Raw genomic sequence first — 18,008 nt, forward strand, 5'->3', positions numbered from 1 at the left:
TTTACAGTGCCATCTCTTGAGACATCCTCACCCCTGCTTAATCTCAGCTATCCTGTGCACAGGACAAAAGGTTCATTTCTGCCTTTCTGGACAGGTGGTGAGCTAGATACTAGATACTTACTTTTTTCCCCTTGTATTACTGAGCTATATCCTCAGCTTTTTTTTTTTTTTTCCTTTTGAGACAGGAAAAAAAAAAGTTGCCAAGACTGGCCTCAAATTTGCAGTACTCTTGCCTCAGCCTCTTGGGAGCTGCTGGTATACGAGGCCATGGGCCAATGCACCCTGCTAATCCTAAATATTTTTGAGGGAATATTATGGTAATGATTTTAGTGCCATCCCTGCCTGTATGCAGTAGAGGGTTAGGGAACTTCTGTGCTTATCACTGCCCAGTTTTTATTTTTGGCAGGGGCATGCAGCCTCTACATATTTGTTGTAAAGACAAACATCTGATGAATCCAGAGGTGCTTGAGAGTCTAAAGACCAGGACCACCCACAGCAGATACAACCTCCTGCACTATCATGTGGTGACCTGAACACAACCCAGACTCATATTTTTACAACTTTTTTTAATATATATTTTTATAAACAGGTCACGTGATAAAATAGCACAAGAAACACTTACCAAATATAAGGTTATATCTTCCGCATATACAGGAGAATGAGGTCGTTATGTACAATAAGAAAATGATTTTAGGGGTTGGTTGGTTTTGTTTGTTTTCCTTTCTCCCCTTAAATTTTCCTCCTACAGTCGTTGGAAATATCACAGCTTCAGTTGCATTAATACTTTGGGCAAATGGACAGCTGCCCCCTCCCTACTGGGGGGGCTATGGGAGGAGGGCCTGAAGAAACTGGCTCCTGACCACTTCCACATAGAGCCTCCTCGGCACTCGGGGGCAGGGAACTCTTTGGGCTGTTGAACTGTTTCTCTGCTTCAACAGCATCTCTCTCTCTCACTCGCTCTCTTTCTCTCTCTCACTCGCTCTCTCTCTGGCTCTCTGGAAACTGGTTACTCCCTTCCAACCAAATAGGGGTGTCTCAAGATTGGTGTGGATGCTAAATCTGGGGATCAAGGTTGGGATGGAAAGGGGTCCCAGCCCCCTCCTCAGCATTGTCAAGATGTGCCAGCATCCCCCAGAACTTCCAAACTTCTTGGGATCAGACAGGACACGGGACATGGTTGGAGCCCATTTGGGCAGGAAGAGGTTTGGGAAACTGGGGAGGGGCAAATGGGGTGGGGCTAGAATGGAGCCCTCCCTCCTTGCAGAATGTGGATGGTGTGCTGGCCACTGGAAGATCAGAGTCGCTGGTCAGTGCTGATCCTGACCCCTTGTCTGGGCCCGCTTCTGCACAAACTTGCCCAGGATGAATCGCGGTGCTGACCGGCCTGAGCCCCACTGGCGCAGGGCTGTGGCTGGGCAAGACTGCTCCCAAGCCTGACAACCCTAAGTATGATTCCAACTTGGGATCTCTCTAGGTGCCTGTACCACTCCTGGACTGAGGTGGGCTGCACTTGGCTGGGCTAATGTTGATTATTCCAAGGTCACTGCCATCTCAATGCTATCCTAGGGGCCAGGGGCCAAGGATCTGTAAAAGGCCAGTGTGGGCGGCGGTGGGGTTGGGGTCGGTGGGGGTGTAGGAGGGGAAGCCAACAGGGACTGCCCACTCAACAGTAAGGGAAAAAGGCCCCTTGTGTTGGGCAGGCATGGGGGAGGAGGAGGGGCTTGGAGTTGGGCTCCTCATCGGGCCATGGCTTTGGCAGTGGCCTGAGTCCCCTCGCCCCTAAGAGAGAGGGCTCCAGGCGCCGTGCAGTGGAAGATGTTGAAGGTCCTTGAGGCTCTTCCGGGCCCCTGAGTCCTGGGGGACCCAGCCCCCCAATCCTCTGGGCCCTGCCGGGAATGGGGGACAGCAGGGAGGCAGAGAGCGGGGTGTGGCAAGGAAGGCAGCGGCGGGGGGGGGGGGCAGGTGGACTCAGAGTGCCCCCCAGGGACCGAGCCACTCAGCGGGGCGGGCGAGTGATGGCGGCGGCTGTGGTGTGGTGGAGGGCGGGCGTGCAGTGCGGGCACGAGGGGCATGCACAAAGTCCCCGAGTGTGCGTGCGTGCGTGGGGCTGGCCCGGTCGTCCCCTGCCCGGGGCGGACAGAAAGAGGAGCGGAGGGGGCCGAGGGCGGCGCGGGGCGGGGCTGTCCTCAACTCGTCCCGCCTCCCGCGCGGATCATACGCGGCTGCTGGGCAAGGTCCACCGAGGGGCCTGGAAGAGCCCCTCGACCCGCCCAGAGCGTGGCGGGTTCCCGAGGCCTGGGTGGGAGCCCAGCGCTACTCAATGACTAGGCAGCGGGGCAGGTGCTGCGAGAAGTACTTGAAGAGCTCAGGTGTAGCTCCCGGGCAGTTGGTCAGCTCCAGCTCCTCCAGCTCCTGCAGCTGCACCAAGCCCGACAGCCCCGTGGTGGTCAGCAGTGGGCAGCCTGAGTCAAACCAGTGGGAATAACGGTGGGGCTCAGCTTTGCGAGACAGAAAACTGGGACCCCACGGGCCAGCACTCTGTGGATGGGCCTTGAGCTGAGTGGGAGAGGCCCATGCTGGGCTCTTAGGTCCTTGCTGAGTGGCAGGGGCCTCCTTGGGCCGAGTGGCTCTGGGAGGAGCCTGGCGATGCCTGAGATGGACTACAGCTTGCCCCCCTCCTAACTTGAACCTGCAACTCAGCCAGCCAAAGTCAGGTGTGAATCCGCACAAGGGAGGACTAGATGAGTGTAGTGGACACTGCCTGGGAGGCATGCAGGGGAGGGAGGGTCTCACCTGCCAGAGACAAGAGACGCAAACTCCTCATAGCCAGGAGGTGCTTCAGCCCGAAGTCCTGCACCTGGGCAAAAGTGGGAGAGGGCAAGTTAACTGAACCTGGAGCCGCAGGAGTTGCTGAAGGCAGGGTTCAAGATGGAGGTTTCTCAATGCCCCCCCTCCCACCAGCCAGAGGCTGGGAAGTGCTGTTGAGGACCCTGGGGTCCCCACCTGTTCTGTCTAGGTTTGCTAATGAGTGCAGATGGATCTTAGACCCCTGTGGGATCTGAGTGGGGCCGGAAAAAGGTAAGCAGGCTGGTGCTTTCCCCTCACCCCCCACCACCCCTGCCTATCCCCCTATCACAGAAGGCATGAAGGTCCAGTACCTGGCAGCACCATCGCAGGTAGAGGCTGCGGAGGGATGACATGGTGGACAAATAGCTGAGGCCAGTGTCCGTGATGCGTACACACCTGTGGTGGCACCAGAGGGGGACTGCCCACCTTCAAATCACTTCACCCGCCCCCTAAACTGCCGCGCCCTACCCCCTACCCCACCTTGTCACTAGCGCAAACCCCCACCTCACCCACGATGGCCCCACCATCCTGTAGCCCACCTCTCTTCAATACACCCCACACACACACACGTCCTAGCACCAGCTTCTGGGAAGGATTTGGGTTCAACTAAACATTGCTGTAGTTCCCCCGACTATTGGCACTTTGCTCTCGCTGGTGCTGCCCACTACACCATAGATCTGTCACTGTCTGTCCCCTCAGCAGCCTCGCCCACACCAGAAGCCCATGGACTCAGACCCACCCACTCTAGGCTTCCGGTACATGGTGACCCCGCAGTGGGTGCAGGGACATGCGCACCTGTCCAGCACAAGCTCCTCCAGGCGGTGCAGGTCGCAGGCTACATACTCTAGTGCCATGTCTGTGATGCGAGGGCACCATGACAGGTCGAGGCTGCGCAGCTTGCGTAGGTTCTCGGCTACGAGCTCAACACCATCATCGGTGACCTTTGAACAGCCTGAGAGGCTGAGTGCTGTGAGGTTGGGCAGGCTGTGCACCACGTTGACCACGCCGTGGTTAGTGATTTCCCAACAAGAGAGCAGACGCAGCGTGTGCGTGCTGTGACCCTGCCGCGCCGTGAAGTAGGCCAGCGCTGTGTCCGTCACGTGGTAGGCCTGCAGGCTCAGCTCCGCCAGGTTAGGCAGCAGCTGCGAGATGGCCGCGATGGCGTCGTCAGCCACATTGATGCAGTCGCTCACGCTCAGCGAGGTGATCCGCGCACTGAGGCTGGACCATAGCCCTGCCTCAGTGAAGTCGTTGCAGCCCGACAGCTCCAGGCGCACCACACCCTGCATCTGCTCCAGCATCACCTGTGGGCAGCACAGGTCAGGGCCATGCCTGGCTCTGCTCCCCAACCCTCCCCAGTAGGCTCCTCCCTCAGGGTGTGGTGAGGATTGCCTGAGATGGGTTGGAATGAGCTGCTGGGAGCCAGGAAGCAGTAGTCTCTTGGGTGTGGACTTGTGCAAGTATGTTGAACTCTGAGGACTGCACTTATAGTGTAACACCTCAACAACATTCCAAAGAGGGGCATGGCACAGGGGCCCCAGGAGCCATGGCTTTGCCAGAGTAGGTGCTCAGAACAGTAGGTATAGTCCAGATAGTGGGGACTGGGCAGGTTGTTCACTGCTCCTCTGACCTTTGCTAATAGGAGACCCTTCCTCAACTACCTTTCACCTCCCTCCAGCATCCTACCCACCCAAGGCCAGTGAGAAGTGACTTTCCTTCTGTCTCATACTTAATTGCTCTGCTGTTGCCCCCTTGAAATTCTTTTTTTGGTACCAGGGATTAAACCCAGGGGCACTTAACCACTGAGCCACACCTCCAGCCCCTTCTATTTTTTATTTCAAGACAAAGTTTTGCTAAATTGCTTAGGGGCCTCACTAAATTGCTGAGGCTGGCTTTGAACTTGTGATCCTCCTGCCTCAGCCTCTTGAGCTGCTGGGATTATAGGCATGCACCACCTCACCTAGCTCATCTTGAGATTCTTAATCATCTCTGAATAAGCATCCACATTTTCACTTTGCATCAGGTCCCACAAACTATGTAGCCAGTCCTCCCTGATCCCTGGCAGTGCTCCTCCTTAGGGCAATGATATGCTTCTTTGTTTTCTGTTGTGCTAAGCTTCCTCTGTGCTCCATACCCTTCCACACCCATACAGCTCTGCTGTCTGTCCCTGCCACCTGGACCACTTTGGGGGCACACCTCTAGGCCGGCATCCGTGATGGTGGAGCGCTTGAGGCTCATGGCCTTGACCCCCTTCTTGGAGAGCGCATAGTTGTCGATGAACTCACAGATGTCCAGGTCGGAGACCCCAACCAGGCAGAAGCCCTCAAAGCCACGTGCAGCGAAGCCCTGCAGGTTCACGAACTCCTTCTCACCACTAGGCAGCACATTGTAGAGCTCCTTGGCGTGCAGTACAGGTGTGAGGCCTGCCCAGAACTTGGGCTGGTAGAGCACACGCCGCCAGGCCTTGCACACCTGGGCTAGCACGCACTTCTCGCATGCTGAGAAGTACCAGAAGAGGCCGTTGAGGATCTTCTCATCTGTGGCCAATGGCGGCCGCTCTGCTGGGGGTCCAGGCACCGAGGCTGAGGCTGGTCCACCTGCCAAGGGGCAGGGGCCCCCAGCAAGTGTGCCCCGGGACAGCGGGGAGGCCAAGCTGGGAGGTGGAAGGGTGGGTGGGGGCGGTGGCTGGCAGGGACGGTTCTTGGCAGCAGGAGTGCCCTTGGTGATGCTGGCTGCTCCCAGGCCATTGGGCTGGCCCGGCAGCTTTACTAGGCCATTTCGAGGCAAGCATGGAGGTTTGGGGTCGCCGTTGACACCGGGGCTCGACATCTTCCTCGAATGTTCTGCAGACAGGCCAAGAGGGGCAAGTGAGTCTGACAGTCTCTGGGAAGGCTGAGGAAGCCTGCTCCTTCCCATCCCTGGGTGCCCCCCACCATGGTACTCCTAGAACCAAGCTCTAAGTATGTACCTCCCTGGTTGAGTGCAGCAAGGGGAGGCAATGATCTCTGTACTCATTTAGCACCTACTGTGTGCACTAACTCAACCTGCTCTGCTCATGGTACTCTTGGATGCTTACTCCCATTTCACACATGAGAGAATAGAGGTGGAGAGATGAAGTCCCTGACCACTCCCTTCACCTGTGTTCCTCTGCCTATCACCAGGACCCTAACTCTCTGGTCAGGGACTGGGAAACTGAGGATAGAGTTTGGGGCAGTCTCTGGCAACCCACCTCTACAGGATGCCAGCACAGCTCTCTGAAGGGCCTCTTGTACCCTTCTGAGCCTCAGGGTCTGCCCAGAGAGAGAGAGAGAGAAGCTATTTTCCCCAGCATGGTGAGCCCTGGACACACTATTTATTTATTTATTTATTTATTTATTTATTTATTTATTTATTGGAACTGGGGGTCGAACCCAGGGCTCTGGCAATGCAAGGTTAACATTTTGCCACTGAGCTACATCCCAGTACAACACATGCTTTTTCTATAATTCTTCACCTATGCTGATGAGGATAGTGCTGTGGTGACTGTATACATTGTATGGATGAGGAAGACAAGCCCAAGGTTAGGTGAATTGCTTGTCTGAGGCTATGATCAGTTAAATGATGGAGTCAAAGTTTGGACCACAGCTGGCTGATGAGAGCCCCAAGGAAGACTCTTCTCAGGCCAGGGTCATTGCCCACAAGATGAGAGTAAGGCCACAGCTAGTCCAGCACACCTAGTCCAGCTCCCCTCCTCAGGCTATAACTGGGTGGCACAAGACACAGCACAGAAAGCTATGGTGGGGGGAAGCAGTGAGACTCACAGTGCCATCATCTGGCTCCTGCTCACCCCCATCCAACATCCATTGAGGAAGCAGAACACGCAGAGGTCTCACTGGTACACACTTGAGGTCCCATACTCTGGACCCCAAACAGGCCCCGCTTTGAATTGTGGTCTCAGCTAGCCACTGGCCTTTTCAGAGCCCCCATTTCCTCATTTCAACCCCTGCATGATGCCCAGTAAATCTTGGACAGCGACCTGGAGTTACCTTTTGGGCCTCAGGGCAGAACCAAAAGCAATGCATGATCTACCTTCTTGGGTCTGTAGGTGACCCCGGGACCAAGCAGGAACCTACATGCAGGTCCCCATCTTCTTGCCCCACAGTCTCAGAGGAAGGGCAGGAGCTGCTCCAGTTCTCCCTTCTCCTCCTGCCTGATGAAGATGGGCCATCACCTCACAGAAGTCTCACAGAATCACCATAGTAGTGTCTGAGAAGAACCCTAAGGACTTCCCAAGGCTTGGGGTGGATACAATATGCAGACCCTCAGGAAGAGAACAGTTCCTGTCCCCCTTTTGGCCGTCTTCCATCTAGAGCTGCTGCAGGACTGAGGACTCTGTCTGTCCATCTCCCACAGTTTCCAAGAGAACAGGAACCATGGTGGGAGGGAGGTGGGGGGTGGCCATTATTGGTACCCCAGTTTTCAGATAAGGAACCTGAGGTGCTGGTGAGTCACAGTGTCATCACAGTTGTGGAGGAGGCCTAACACAGAGCTACTCCAGTGTCAGTACAGGGAAATGTGGACCACGGTAGGACAGTGGCACCCCCTAAAGGACCAGGGTGAGGCCCGTGACCGCCTCCACTCCTGCCCCAGCAAGGCCGTTCTGGAAGTTGTACAGAGAATGAAGAGGCAGCCCCTGGCTGAATATACGCCATGTCCCCAGAATGGGCGCCCTGCTCCCTAGACCTAGGGCGCCCTGATTTCCACGTCCAGAATGCCCCACCCACCCGGACTCCACCCTTTCCCGCAGACCAAGTTTCAGCGCCCAGCCTGTAGCACCATGGACAGCGGCCGTGCATGCTCCCGGGGGCCAGGCCGGCCGCTGACAGAGGAGGACGGGGTTGAGAGGGAGGTTCCGATAAACCCAAAGCCTGGCAAACCTAGCTCACCAGGGAGGGGCCCCCAGAGGCAGAGGGGGGCGGGGGGAGAAGCGGCCTGCTCGGCTAGGATCTGGAGGAGGCGCGGAGGCGGCACCAAGGAAGAAATATTCCAAGAGCTGTGCGGATTTAGCCTGAAAATGCTCCCAGCCGCGGGTGTGCACGTGGAGCACCCAAATTGGGGGGATGCACGTGGGTGCCCCGGGCATCTGCAGGACTCCTTGCGGTCCCTCCATGGGAGCTCACATGTGCAGGAGCTCAAGTCCCATCCCTATCTTCAGGCCTCAAGGTAGAGCTGGTGAAAACAAGGTGGTCTGAGCGTCTGTGGAGGGAGGAACAGGCTGAGGATGGCTTCTGACTGACCCTCAACCCACACTCCCATCCAAAGCCTTCTGCCCTGGCTTGGAACTGCACCACAAAGACAGCCACTACTCCCCAACTTTGTGCCCACTTTCTATGGGGGCTCCGGCTGCTCACATTCCTGGCCTGACTAACCCAGCCCTAGAAGCCTCTACCACACCTGGGTCCATGGGTTGAGGCCTTGGGAAAAGGCAGAGCTCACGTTGGGAGACTGGGGCCTTCCTGCCAGTTAGACAAGAGGTCCCTGGAGGGTTCTGAAAAGGGCCCCTCCTCCTGTCCCTGCCACTCTGCTGGATGGTGACCAAGGCCCTCTCCCCCTGCCTTGACACTGCAGCTGCTCTCCAACAGGGTGACTCTGAGAGCTTGCCTGGAGCTTCCTGCTAGGAGCGCAGGCACAGCTGCCAGGCTGTTCAGGGTTGGTTCTTCCTTAGGGACAAGCACCTTAGGAGCTGACCCTGGGAATAGAGGCTTTGAAAACGTCAACCAAGTTTGCATGACAACTGCAGTCCTGGTATGTTCTGGTCAGTTAGAGTGGAATTCTGGGGAGGTTCCCTGTTGGAATAGGCTGTGGAGGGGCTACTGGGGAAAACAGAAGCAGTGGTTATTAGCGTGAACTTGTGAGCCCAAGCCAGGGTCAGATCGGGGTGCTCCTGGGGAGTGATGACTGGACTCTGTTCTCCTCAGAGTCACATCAGGAGCTAAAGGAGTGCAGTGGGCACTGCGGGCTCCCAAAAGGACTCCAGCTCTGGGCAGTTTTATGACTCACAGATGGCCATATTGGAGCCCCACAAGGAGCTACCTCTTCTGCCTACCAGGTCATTGGGCCCTAAGACCCAGGTAAGCCTCAGAGCCTCCCCTCCAGCCCTCACACCTGGCCCAGCCAGTCCCCCATTCCTCTACTCCAGCTGCAGGTGTGAGCCCCACTCTTGCCTCTATGACTGGGCATCTCCAGGGTCTCACCCACTTCCGGGGCTGTCATCACTATCTACCTCTTTGCTGGCTTGGGGACTTCTTGAGAACAGACAGCAAATATAGGCGAGAAATGGCAGCCCAGTTAGCAAGGCTGTACAGAGGCCCGAGAGGCTCAAGGGAGAACAGGAGGCTGACTGAGAGGGGAGGCAGGCTATCAAGAACTTAATCACAGTTGTGATAGGGATCAGTGTTCATAGGGAAGGGAGGCCACTGGGGTTGGGACTGAGTTGGTACTGTGGTCGCTGGGAAGACTCTCAAGACCCCGGGGATTTGAGATAGGCCTTGGAATACGCAGAACCTGGGGAAAGAAGACACCTTGCATCTATTTTTCTGCTAAGTCCCCCTTCTGGAGCTATGGGGATAAAGACACTGGCTGTCCATCCCCCATAATCTGGCCTGACCCTAGGGAAGAGGGCAGTGCCTCCAGGAGAGAGGGACAAGGGAAATGCTGCCTAGTTCTTTCCCATTGCTGGCCTGAGCTCTTCCCATACCACCTGACCAGGGGTTGGGAAAGCAAAGCTCAGAGGGCGATTTTTCAGAAGCTGTGAAAGCTGTGATTAACCCAAGACCTCTAGGCTATCTGCTCCCCAGTGCCCCTGCATAGGTGCACATCCATGGCTCCTTGCTCTGTCCTCTTCTGTTTCATGGAATTCTCTGTGTTCTGCTGGGATTTGGGCTAGTGGTCTCTCTGAGCCTCACCCAGCAGGATTCCTACTGTCCTCTTGCTTTCTTTCCAGAGGCTGCAATCTGCATGCCCACCAACATCCTTGCCTCTTATCTCCCCCAGTTTTGGGGACTCTTCTCCCATCTCTGATAGCCCCATCTCTTGAGCACCAGGTCAGGATATAATGTGTCTTGGATTCTGGGAGGTGTGACTTCCAGAGAACTTGTACTGACCAGCTCCTTCTGCCTGCTGAGGACCTGGGAGCTAGGCAAGGCATGGGTAACCAAAAATTCACATCAGGCTGTCTGCAGTGGCAGCCCCCATGGACCAGAGTGACAACCACAGTAGTTGGGATTGGGGGCACGGTGCAGGCTGACACGTTCCATGACAACCCCGTGACTCAGGCACATCCCTGCCACTGCACGTGTCTCCAGTTGAGGGTGGGAGGGGAGCACCTTCCACCCTCAGTTGGAGATGCTTCTGGGGTGCACAAGACTTTTAGCCCAGGGTGCACATGGGCCTTGAGACAGACCTATGTAGATGCTCCAGCACACTGAGGCCCTGTGATCAAGTCCAGGGCAGCTCAGTCATGCAGGGCTAAGGAGTGGACCTTGGATTCAGGCTCATCTGGCTCCCCTGCTCTAAAGAATATGAGCATCCAAGGCTTAGGATAGTTCCCTTAGTACCTGCTGCTTTGGGTGCTTGCCAAATGAAAGGACATAGTCTGCATGCACCCTCTGCAGTGGGTGCAGCCACTGATTCCTACTGGACTACTTACTAGTGGGAAGGCTCTGGGCTATCCACTAGTCCCCTAGAGCTTCCATTGCTGCCCTCCCTATCTTCCCCCCCTGCACCAGCCTTGGAGGCATAGCACAGGGGAGGAGACAGGTTCTGCAAGCAGTCAGTGCATGCCAGAGGAATAGCCCCTCTTCCACCCTGGGGGCGTGCCTACATCTCAGCAGTTCAGGGTTTCCTGGGCCTAGGTCCCTCCTACCTGGGGACTTGTTTTCCTCTCATCAGTGGAGAATAGAACTTGTTCAGTACCTTGAAAGTGGGTGTGGGCTGGAGGGGTGAGCCTGCTCCCTGAACATCCCCTGTGGTGGGGTGTTCAGCTGATAGGCTGGGTGCAAGGTAAGCAGTGGTTGAGAAGAAGGTAGTGGAAGTGATAGGAACAATGCCAGTTGAGTCCTGGCATCCCCACGCACTGCCCATGTTTACAGCTGGGCTTTGAATGTCCCTTCCTTCCTGATGGCTCCTCATCCAGTCCCTGGCCTGGGCAGCCCCAAAGCTTCAGGCTCCCTGCCCAGCCCAGGCCTTCAGCTCTGAGGCTGCTGTCCAGCATTTTATTGGAGGGGGCGGCTGGGAGAGAGGGCCCTGTGTCCAGTAGGTTTGAGCTGCCTACTGACCAGCGACAACATGGCTATGGACTAGGGGCCTGAGGGAGGGAGGCAGGTGAAGTGCTATCTGCCATCTGGTCCTCCTGCAGAGGTCAATCTGCCTGCTCGGAGCCAGAAGGGGCCAGAGGAGTGGCTGCTGGGCCATGGGTTCTGAAGCTCTAACAGGCTTCTCCTGGGATGGTGAGTGGGAAGCCTTCCCCACCCACCCAAACCTCCAGGAGGGCATGGGATCCCTGTGCCCAGTTTCCCATCTAAGGCCCTTCAGCCTTGGCTAAGGCCTAATAGGTCTTCCCAAACCAGGGACGTGCCAGCCCACTCCCTCTTCTCCTTCTGCCACCCTACATCATGGGTGGCAGCTCCATACAGGTCCATGTCAGTGGAAGGTATCCAGGAGGGGACCAGCCCCCAGGCCACATACCCACATGGTTCCTCCTGGAGTTTAATTACATCGAACACCTGTCACTAGACTCAGGGGCTAAGGACACTGGAGTAGGGGGCCCAGAGTCCAAAACCCAGCCAGGAAGCGTGGGGGCTGGGGACCTGCAATTTTGTGTCCTGGGGCGGGGGCATGGAGCTTCCTCTCCGCGGCTCCAGTGGCACTGATCCACAGCCCTGACCGCGTTGCCATTGGGGAGCGGGCCTCGATCAGGCAGGCTTCTGGGGCGAGGTGCTACGGAGGGCCTGGTAGGGCTGAAGGCCCAGCGGCTGCGGGGTGCAGTGGGGAAGGGGCTGCCGTTACGTAAGCCTTTTCCTGGGGACGGCGGCGGCTGTGAGGTCCTAAGCCCCCACTCTGTCCCCTCCTCATTGTGGCCACAGCCGTGGCTTGGCCTAGACCCCTCCCCGCCTCACAGCCTTGCCGCGCGCGCACACCTTACCTTGGCCTGGGCTCCTGGCTCATGCCACGCTGTCCGCCCGGCGACCTCGCGTCATAGGGAGCCCAGCATGGGCGCCGGTGAGCTCGGAGGCGGCCGAGGGGCTGGACTGGCGGGCAGAGCCCGGCCGCGCCCCGCGCCCCGCGCCCCGCCGGGCCCCCTCCGCCGCGCCCGGAGCGGAGCTCCCCGGTGGGAGAGGATCGGCCGCCCGAGCCTCCCACCGGGGAAGCTGTGGCTGTGCCCAGATAAATAAGGCCGCTTTGCAGGGAGCGGGGCGGGTGTCTCCTCCCTCCCCTCGCCCTCCTCCCCGCGCTCCTCCTCCGCGCTCCTCCCCGCGCTCCTCCGCCGCCGCTCGCGGCGCCGCGCGCGCCCCCAGCCCGGCCCTAAGCGCCGCGCCCTCGCGCGCTCCCGGCGTCAGAACCAATCCGGGATAGCGAGCCGGGAGGGGGCGCCTGGGATGTTGAGCCCCGCCCCACCCCCACCCTCACCCCCGCTCAGCGCGCGCCTGGCTCGTGGTCAACGGGCACGCGCCAGAACCCGCGCGCCTCGGCACCCGCCTTCGCTGCGGGCGCCCGTACAATAACAAACGCAAGCACGCGGTGAGACCCGGAGGTCGCGGGAGGGGAGGACCGGGAAGGGCAGCGCGTGCGGCCGGAGAGCAGCCTCCAGCGGCCCGCCAGCGCGAAGCTGTGGCGACCCCGCAACCTGAGGGCGGAGAACTCAGGATCCCTGGTGCCAGCGGTTGGCCAAGGCAGCGGTCCTTCAGGGTTGGGAGCCGGCCCTGCGCGTGCAGTGGATTGTAGTTGCCACCTACTGGGCCGAGGAAGGGGAAGCCAGGTCTGAGGAGACCAGGTGGTCTGTCCCCACCCTCTGGCACCCTCCAAGGGAGTTGGAGACCAGGCCTGCTGGCTTCCCAATCCCTGACACCTGCTGCGGGCCAGACTCAGGAACCCTCTTGGTACAGGCACATACCTGCGGAACCAAGCAAACAAGTGACTCAATATCACTTCAGAGAGTGATGATGAAAGGGTACCATGGTGGTGACCTCAAGAGGGTGGTGATCCTGAGGATGTCACCGTGAGCTGAGACCTGAAGGGTGAGACGAAGGAGTGTTTCTGGAAGTGGAGTGCAAAGATCCCCAGAGATGGACTAGAGGTCAGGAAGGGTAGTTGCTGCAGGCAGGGTAAGGATGGATATGGGAGTCCCTGTAGAGGCTACAGGGTGCACCAGATCTCCCAGCAGCCTCAGGGCTGAAGGAGAGATGCTAATGGTGCCCCATCCTGGGGAACAGAATGGCAGAAGTGTCAGGTGGGGGAGAGCAGAGCAGGGTATTGGAAGCAGGGGAAAAAAAAAAGTTAAAGGACTCGGTGTCTTAACAAAATGAAGCCAGCTGGTGTTGGGAAGCAGGGCCCAGTGGGACTGGCATGAGGCCTGAGTGCAATGGAGAGCAGGGTCAGGCTGGCTGGACTCAGGCTGGTTTGGTGGGGTACAATGGAGTATTCTCCTTGCTGTCCTCACTGGGTCCAGGGTGCTGCAGCCGGGTGAGGGCAGCATCTGTGTGGCCTTGCCTGAATGTGGACCACAGAAGGCAGCTTGGCATGGGATGGGTAGGATGAAGCCCAAGAAGATGCTGGTGCTAAGAGGGCATCTGTCCTACCTGTGCCGTCACCTTCCAGCAGCTGCTTCTGCCACCTGCTGTGAGCAGGTGTGCACTATGAGTGCTTCAGGTGGCACTGAGACCTGGCTCCTGGCTCCACTAGATGAGCACACCCAAGTGCACAGGGGGGACGTGGGGAAGGCCAATGCACATAATGATTTGGGATCACACAGCCCTGGAATGGGCCCCAATCAGCAGCCCTGCCTTTGAAGAATCTGAGCAAGGATAGTGTTTGCTCACAGAGACATTAGAGATTATTATTTAGAAGGCTGCTTGGCTTTCCTATCACCAGAGGTCCCACCTGCTTCCCTCCACCTCTGTCACCCTCCCCATGTCAGGTGCATTCCTCTCTCTCCTCCATGGCTGCCAGCATGATCTCTCTACCCCTCTGTTCTCCTCAGGTGCCAGGCATGGTCCAGTCCCTCCCAGGGCTCTGTCCATTCCAGGATGCACTCTTCAAAGCCCTGAACATCAAGCCCTGATGGCCCACAGCCTCATGCTCTACCTAATCCCTGGCTCTTGGAGTTTCTGCCATGCTGGTCATCCCCTGAGGCCAGGAGGGTGCCATGTCCCTTGCCTGTAGCACCCTAACGTGGTCTACCCCTCACCTGCATCAGCTGTCTCTCCTGCTGCTCATTCCCATGCACCTGGATGACTCCGGTGACCTTGGCAGCTGTTTTCTCCCCCAAGACCTTCCCTTCCTATGCCCTCCTGGTCTGTCTGCTGGCTGGCTGTTGTTGTGTTTGAGTGGGCTGTCGGCTGACAGCCTCCTCTGGGGGCCAGGAGGGTGTTTTCGTTCCCATTGCTGTGCCCCTGGGCACTGAGCACAACACAGGTGCCCAGCACACAGTGGGGAAGGAGGAAGGACAGGTTGCCAGCACCAGGATTTGGGGCTTCCCTGTGGGGATATGTCCCATTTTATAAGATGTCTTTGGAGAACAGCATTTACCCGCAGAGAAAACTGACCTCGATGAGGTTGAGCTGCTAAGTGGCTTTTAATCTCCTTTAAAGAATGTGAGGTACGAAGCTGGGTACAATGGTGCATGCCTGTAATCCCAGCAGCTCGGGAGGCTGAGGCAGGAGAATCACGAGTTCAAAGCCAGTCTCAGCAAAAGTGAGATGCTAAACAACTCAGTGAAACCCTGTCTCTAAGTAAGATACAAAATAGGGCTGGGTTGTGGCTCAGTGGTTGAATGTCCCTGAGTTCAAGCCCTAGTACCTCAAAATAAATAAATATTTTTTAAAAGAGAATATGGGTTACTGGGCCTGGGGTTGTGGCTCAGTGGTAGAGTACTCTCCTAGCACATGTGAGGTACTGGGTTCAATCCTCAGCGCCACATAAAAAAAATAAAGTTATATACGTATGAATGTATAAGTGTGGGGCACCGACGGGGGCCAGCTCACAGAAGATGCTCATTTCCTCTATCAGTTCTGGGGACTGGTATGCGAGGGCCTGTGACCTGGGCTCCTGAGGGCACTTGGAGTACCTTCCACATGCAGCGTCCCTCCCTGGACTCACCTGAAGCATCCTCAGCTGAAGGACCCTCTCACCTGGAGACTCCCTCAACTAAAGCACTCTCTCACCTGGAGCACTCCTCACGTAGTGAGACCCTCACCTGGAGTACCTTTTGCCTTGATGCCTCAGAACAGAGGAGTCTTCCACATCTGTGCCACTGTGGGCCTCAGTCCTGGAGTCAAGGAGGGTTGAGGACCAGAGGCTGCTGGCACATTTGGCCCTGAGGCCTTGGAGGGCTGTGAGAGGGGGTAATGGTAACATCAGAGCTAAAAATGTTACCCCACGTGGAGTGGGCTCTGAAGCCTGCTGCAGTCTTTTCATGGGAGGTCCTTGAGGGCTCTGGGATGGAATTTGTGCCCTGGAGCCCCAGACCTAGGTCAGTCACACCCTCCCCAGATGGGGCTCAGGCATTCCCCCTTGTTGAGCCCTTCCTGGGAAATGGGTCTGGACTCTACAGGGAGACCCTGAAGATCTCAGCACAGTACTGATGGTGAGAGCCCCTTCAAGAGCAAAATGATTTATCCTGGGACCAGATGGGGGCACCCTGCTTCCACTCCCCTGACCCTGCTTGGAGGCAGAGGAGATAGGCAGAGAGTCTTGGGGATAGGCAGGTGGGTCATCTGGCTGTGGAAGATCATGTCCACAGGTGTGAGAACTTCATGGCCATGGTGGCCAAGGTGGCTGTGGTGGCCATAGGTGAGGATGGTGTGGCACTGCTGCCCTCAGCTCCTGCTCCATCCTGGCCCGCCCCCTGTCACGGCTGAGGATGACTCAGGGCCCATCTGTCACCGCAGCAACACGGAGTCGCCTAGCGATGGCGGTCTCCCAGCAACGGTCGTCTCCTAGCAATGGGATATTTTCCTGGCCCTGGCTGGAGCCAGCAGCTATTTTTAGCTCAAGTGCAAATCAATCAGCAGCTGCATTTTCAGCTCTAGAGATTTGGGGGGGGGGGTTCTCAGCAAGTGAAGAAAAACATCTGAAATAGAAATCTTGCTTCCCACACCTTGAGGGGCAGGGCAGAAGGTGGGCAGGAGCCATAGGTTGCACAGACTCCCTGGGATAGTCGGCAGCTATGACTGTTCCTGGGAACCCCAGCCCAAAGAGCTGGTGGCTTGAGAGCACTCCGAGTTTCCATAGATTAAGCTGTGTGGATGACCCAGGTCAGTGCTCATGATAGATGCCACTGAGCATGTTACTGGATGGCTCTGATAGCCCCATCCCTCAGTTGTAGAAACTATCTCCTTATACCCAGGGCTATAGCACTATGCCAGGGCCATCCAGAGCAGCACATGTGACCATTCCTGGTTGTAGGGATCTCAGTGCCAAGTCCTTATCTGAGGACACAGGGAGGGCCAGCCTCAGGTCACCCACATCTCTCCCTCACCTGGCTACCAGTGAAATCTGAGACTTGGGCAGAGAACCCTGTGCAAGCTGGAGACTTGACTATTCTCTCTGGGCTTTCTGGTCATTTCCTCCAGAGTTCTGCTCACTGGTACCTTGAGGCAAGCTCACCTTGGTCAGTAAAGCTGGCAGGGCTCGCCTTGCCATCCCCACCATCCACTCCAAGTGGTCTAGGTTTGCTCTGAGCTCCATCAGTCTTGAGGCCATTGCCCCCTGACCCCCTTAACTCTGCTCTGGGGGTTGTTCCTGAGGGCTGTGCAATAGCAGAGGTGGGCATCTGAGAGGTGGCACCCTATGGCAGTGCCTGAGGCCTCTACTGCTCCTCACCTCCATCAGGCTGCTCCTCCAAGGTTCCTTTGGGGAAGCCAGGCCTCAGGATTTTCTCCCAGGCTGGCCACCCCTCTTTGGGACAGGAGGCTTTGGGATGCTGCATGCCACTTGGCCAAAGCCAGGCAGAGCAGAAGCTGGGAAAGGGGGGACAGCCATTCAGATCTCTTCACTCTCACAGGGGGAATTCAAGCCTTCGAGGTCTGATGTGAATACACTTAAGCGAGCCCCAACTGGCAGCAGTCGGCAAGTTCCCCAAGGTCAGGACCTTATTCATTCACTTTACCTTTCCCTGATTTGCTCTCCAGGTAGTTACTGAGCACAGGCACTAGGTGCATTGTATCCTGTACCCATAGCAACTAAGGCCACACATGGCCTTCAGGATCCTTGCCCATGGCATTGGAACTCAATGGCTGAAGCACCGAGGTGCTTCCCTGGGTGGGACAGGAGCTATGAGAAATGGTTTCTCTCTGGGTTTTCTCCCTTGGTAACAACATCATCGCATTATCACCAAAAGATGGGCATGGTGCAAGCAGCAGAAGGAGCGTAGTGTTGAGGAGGCAGCTTAAACCAGGTCACCCTCTGGGAACCCGTCTCTTGCACCCAGGACACTGTCCCCTTCTCTGGGTGAACGCTGGAGTTATTGGCGCGATTCTGAGGCTGACTCCTCACATTCCTCCAGAGGGCGCCTGGAGCCCACTAAATGCCCCAGGGGCCTGGGCTTGGGTAGCTGCAGCCTGGTGATGATGGAGAAGGTGATGGTGCAGCCTTTGGGCCAGGACAGCTGTGGCAGCTGACCCAAGGGTCCCCCTTCCTTCTTCAAATATCTGATGAACCTTCTGTTCACACTGGGCTCTCTTGCTTTTTTCCTTTTTAATTTTTGGATCTGGGGATTGAACCCAGGGGTGATCTACTATGGAGCTTCAGCCCTTTTTTCATTTATTTATTTTGGATTTTTTTTTGGGGGGGGCTACTGGGGATTGAACCCAGGGCCTTGTGTTTGCAAGATAAGTACTCTACCAATTGAGCTATATCCTCACCCCCCCCCCTTTTTTTGAGACAGGGTCTCATGAAGTTGCCCT

At 56.9% G+C, this 18,008-nt stretch overlaps 1 protein-coding gene across 3 annotated transcripts; it reads right to left on the reverse strand.

The window, feature by feature from the left end:
• Positions 1–549: 549 nt before the first annotated feature.
• Fbxl16 (F-box and leucine rich repeat protein 16) lies at positions 550–12,328 on the reverse strand. 3 transcript variants are annotated; one of them, XM_021725372.3, is made up of 6 exons: positions 12,029–12,327; positions 5,044–5,690; positions 3,643–4,151; positions 3,159–3,265; positions 2,794–2,857; positions 550–2,462 (listed from the first exon to the last, which is right to left on the reverse strand). In XM_021725372.3, exons 2-6 carry the CDS (start codon positions 5,674–5,676, stop codon positions 2,366–2,368), a joined length of 1,410 nt encoding a protein of 469 aa, XP_021581047.1. In that variant the 5' UTR covers positions 5,677–5,690; positions 12,029–12,327; the 3' UTR covers positions 550–2,365. The 3 variants fall into 3 exon arrangements, with proteins under 3 accessions (XP_021581047.1, XP_005323697.1, XP_040134437.1); XM_005323640.5 differs by having other exon boundaries at positions 3,159–3,243; positions 12,029–12,325; XM_040278503.2 differs by lacking the exon at positions 3,159–3,265 and having other exon boundaries at positions 2,325–2,462; positions 12,029–12,328.
• Positions 12,329–18,008: the final 5,680 nt, after the last annotated feature.

The sequence above is a fragment of the Ictidomys tridecemlineatus genome, chromosome 10 (assembly GCF_052094955.1).
Source record: "Ictidomys tridecemlineatus isolate mIctTri1 chromosome 10, mIctTri1.hap1, whole genome shotgun sequence".
NCBI classification, from domain to species: Eukaryota; Metazoa; Chordata; class Mammalia; order Rodentia; family Sciuridae; genus Ictidomys; species Ictidomys tridecemlineatus.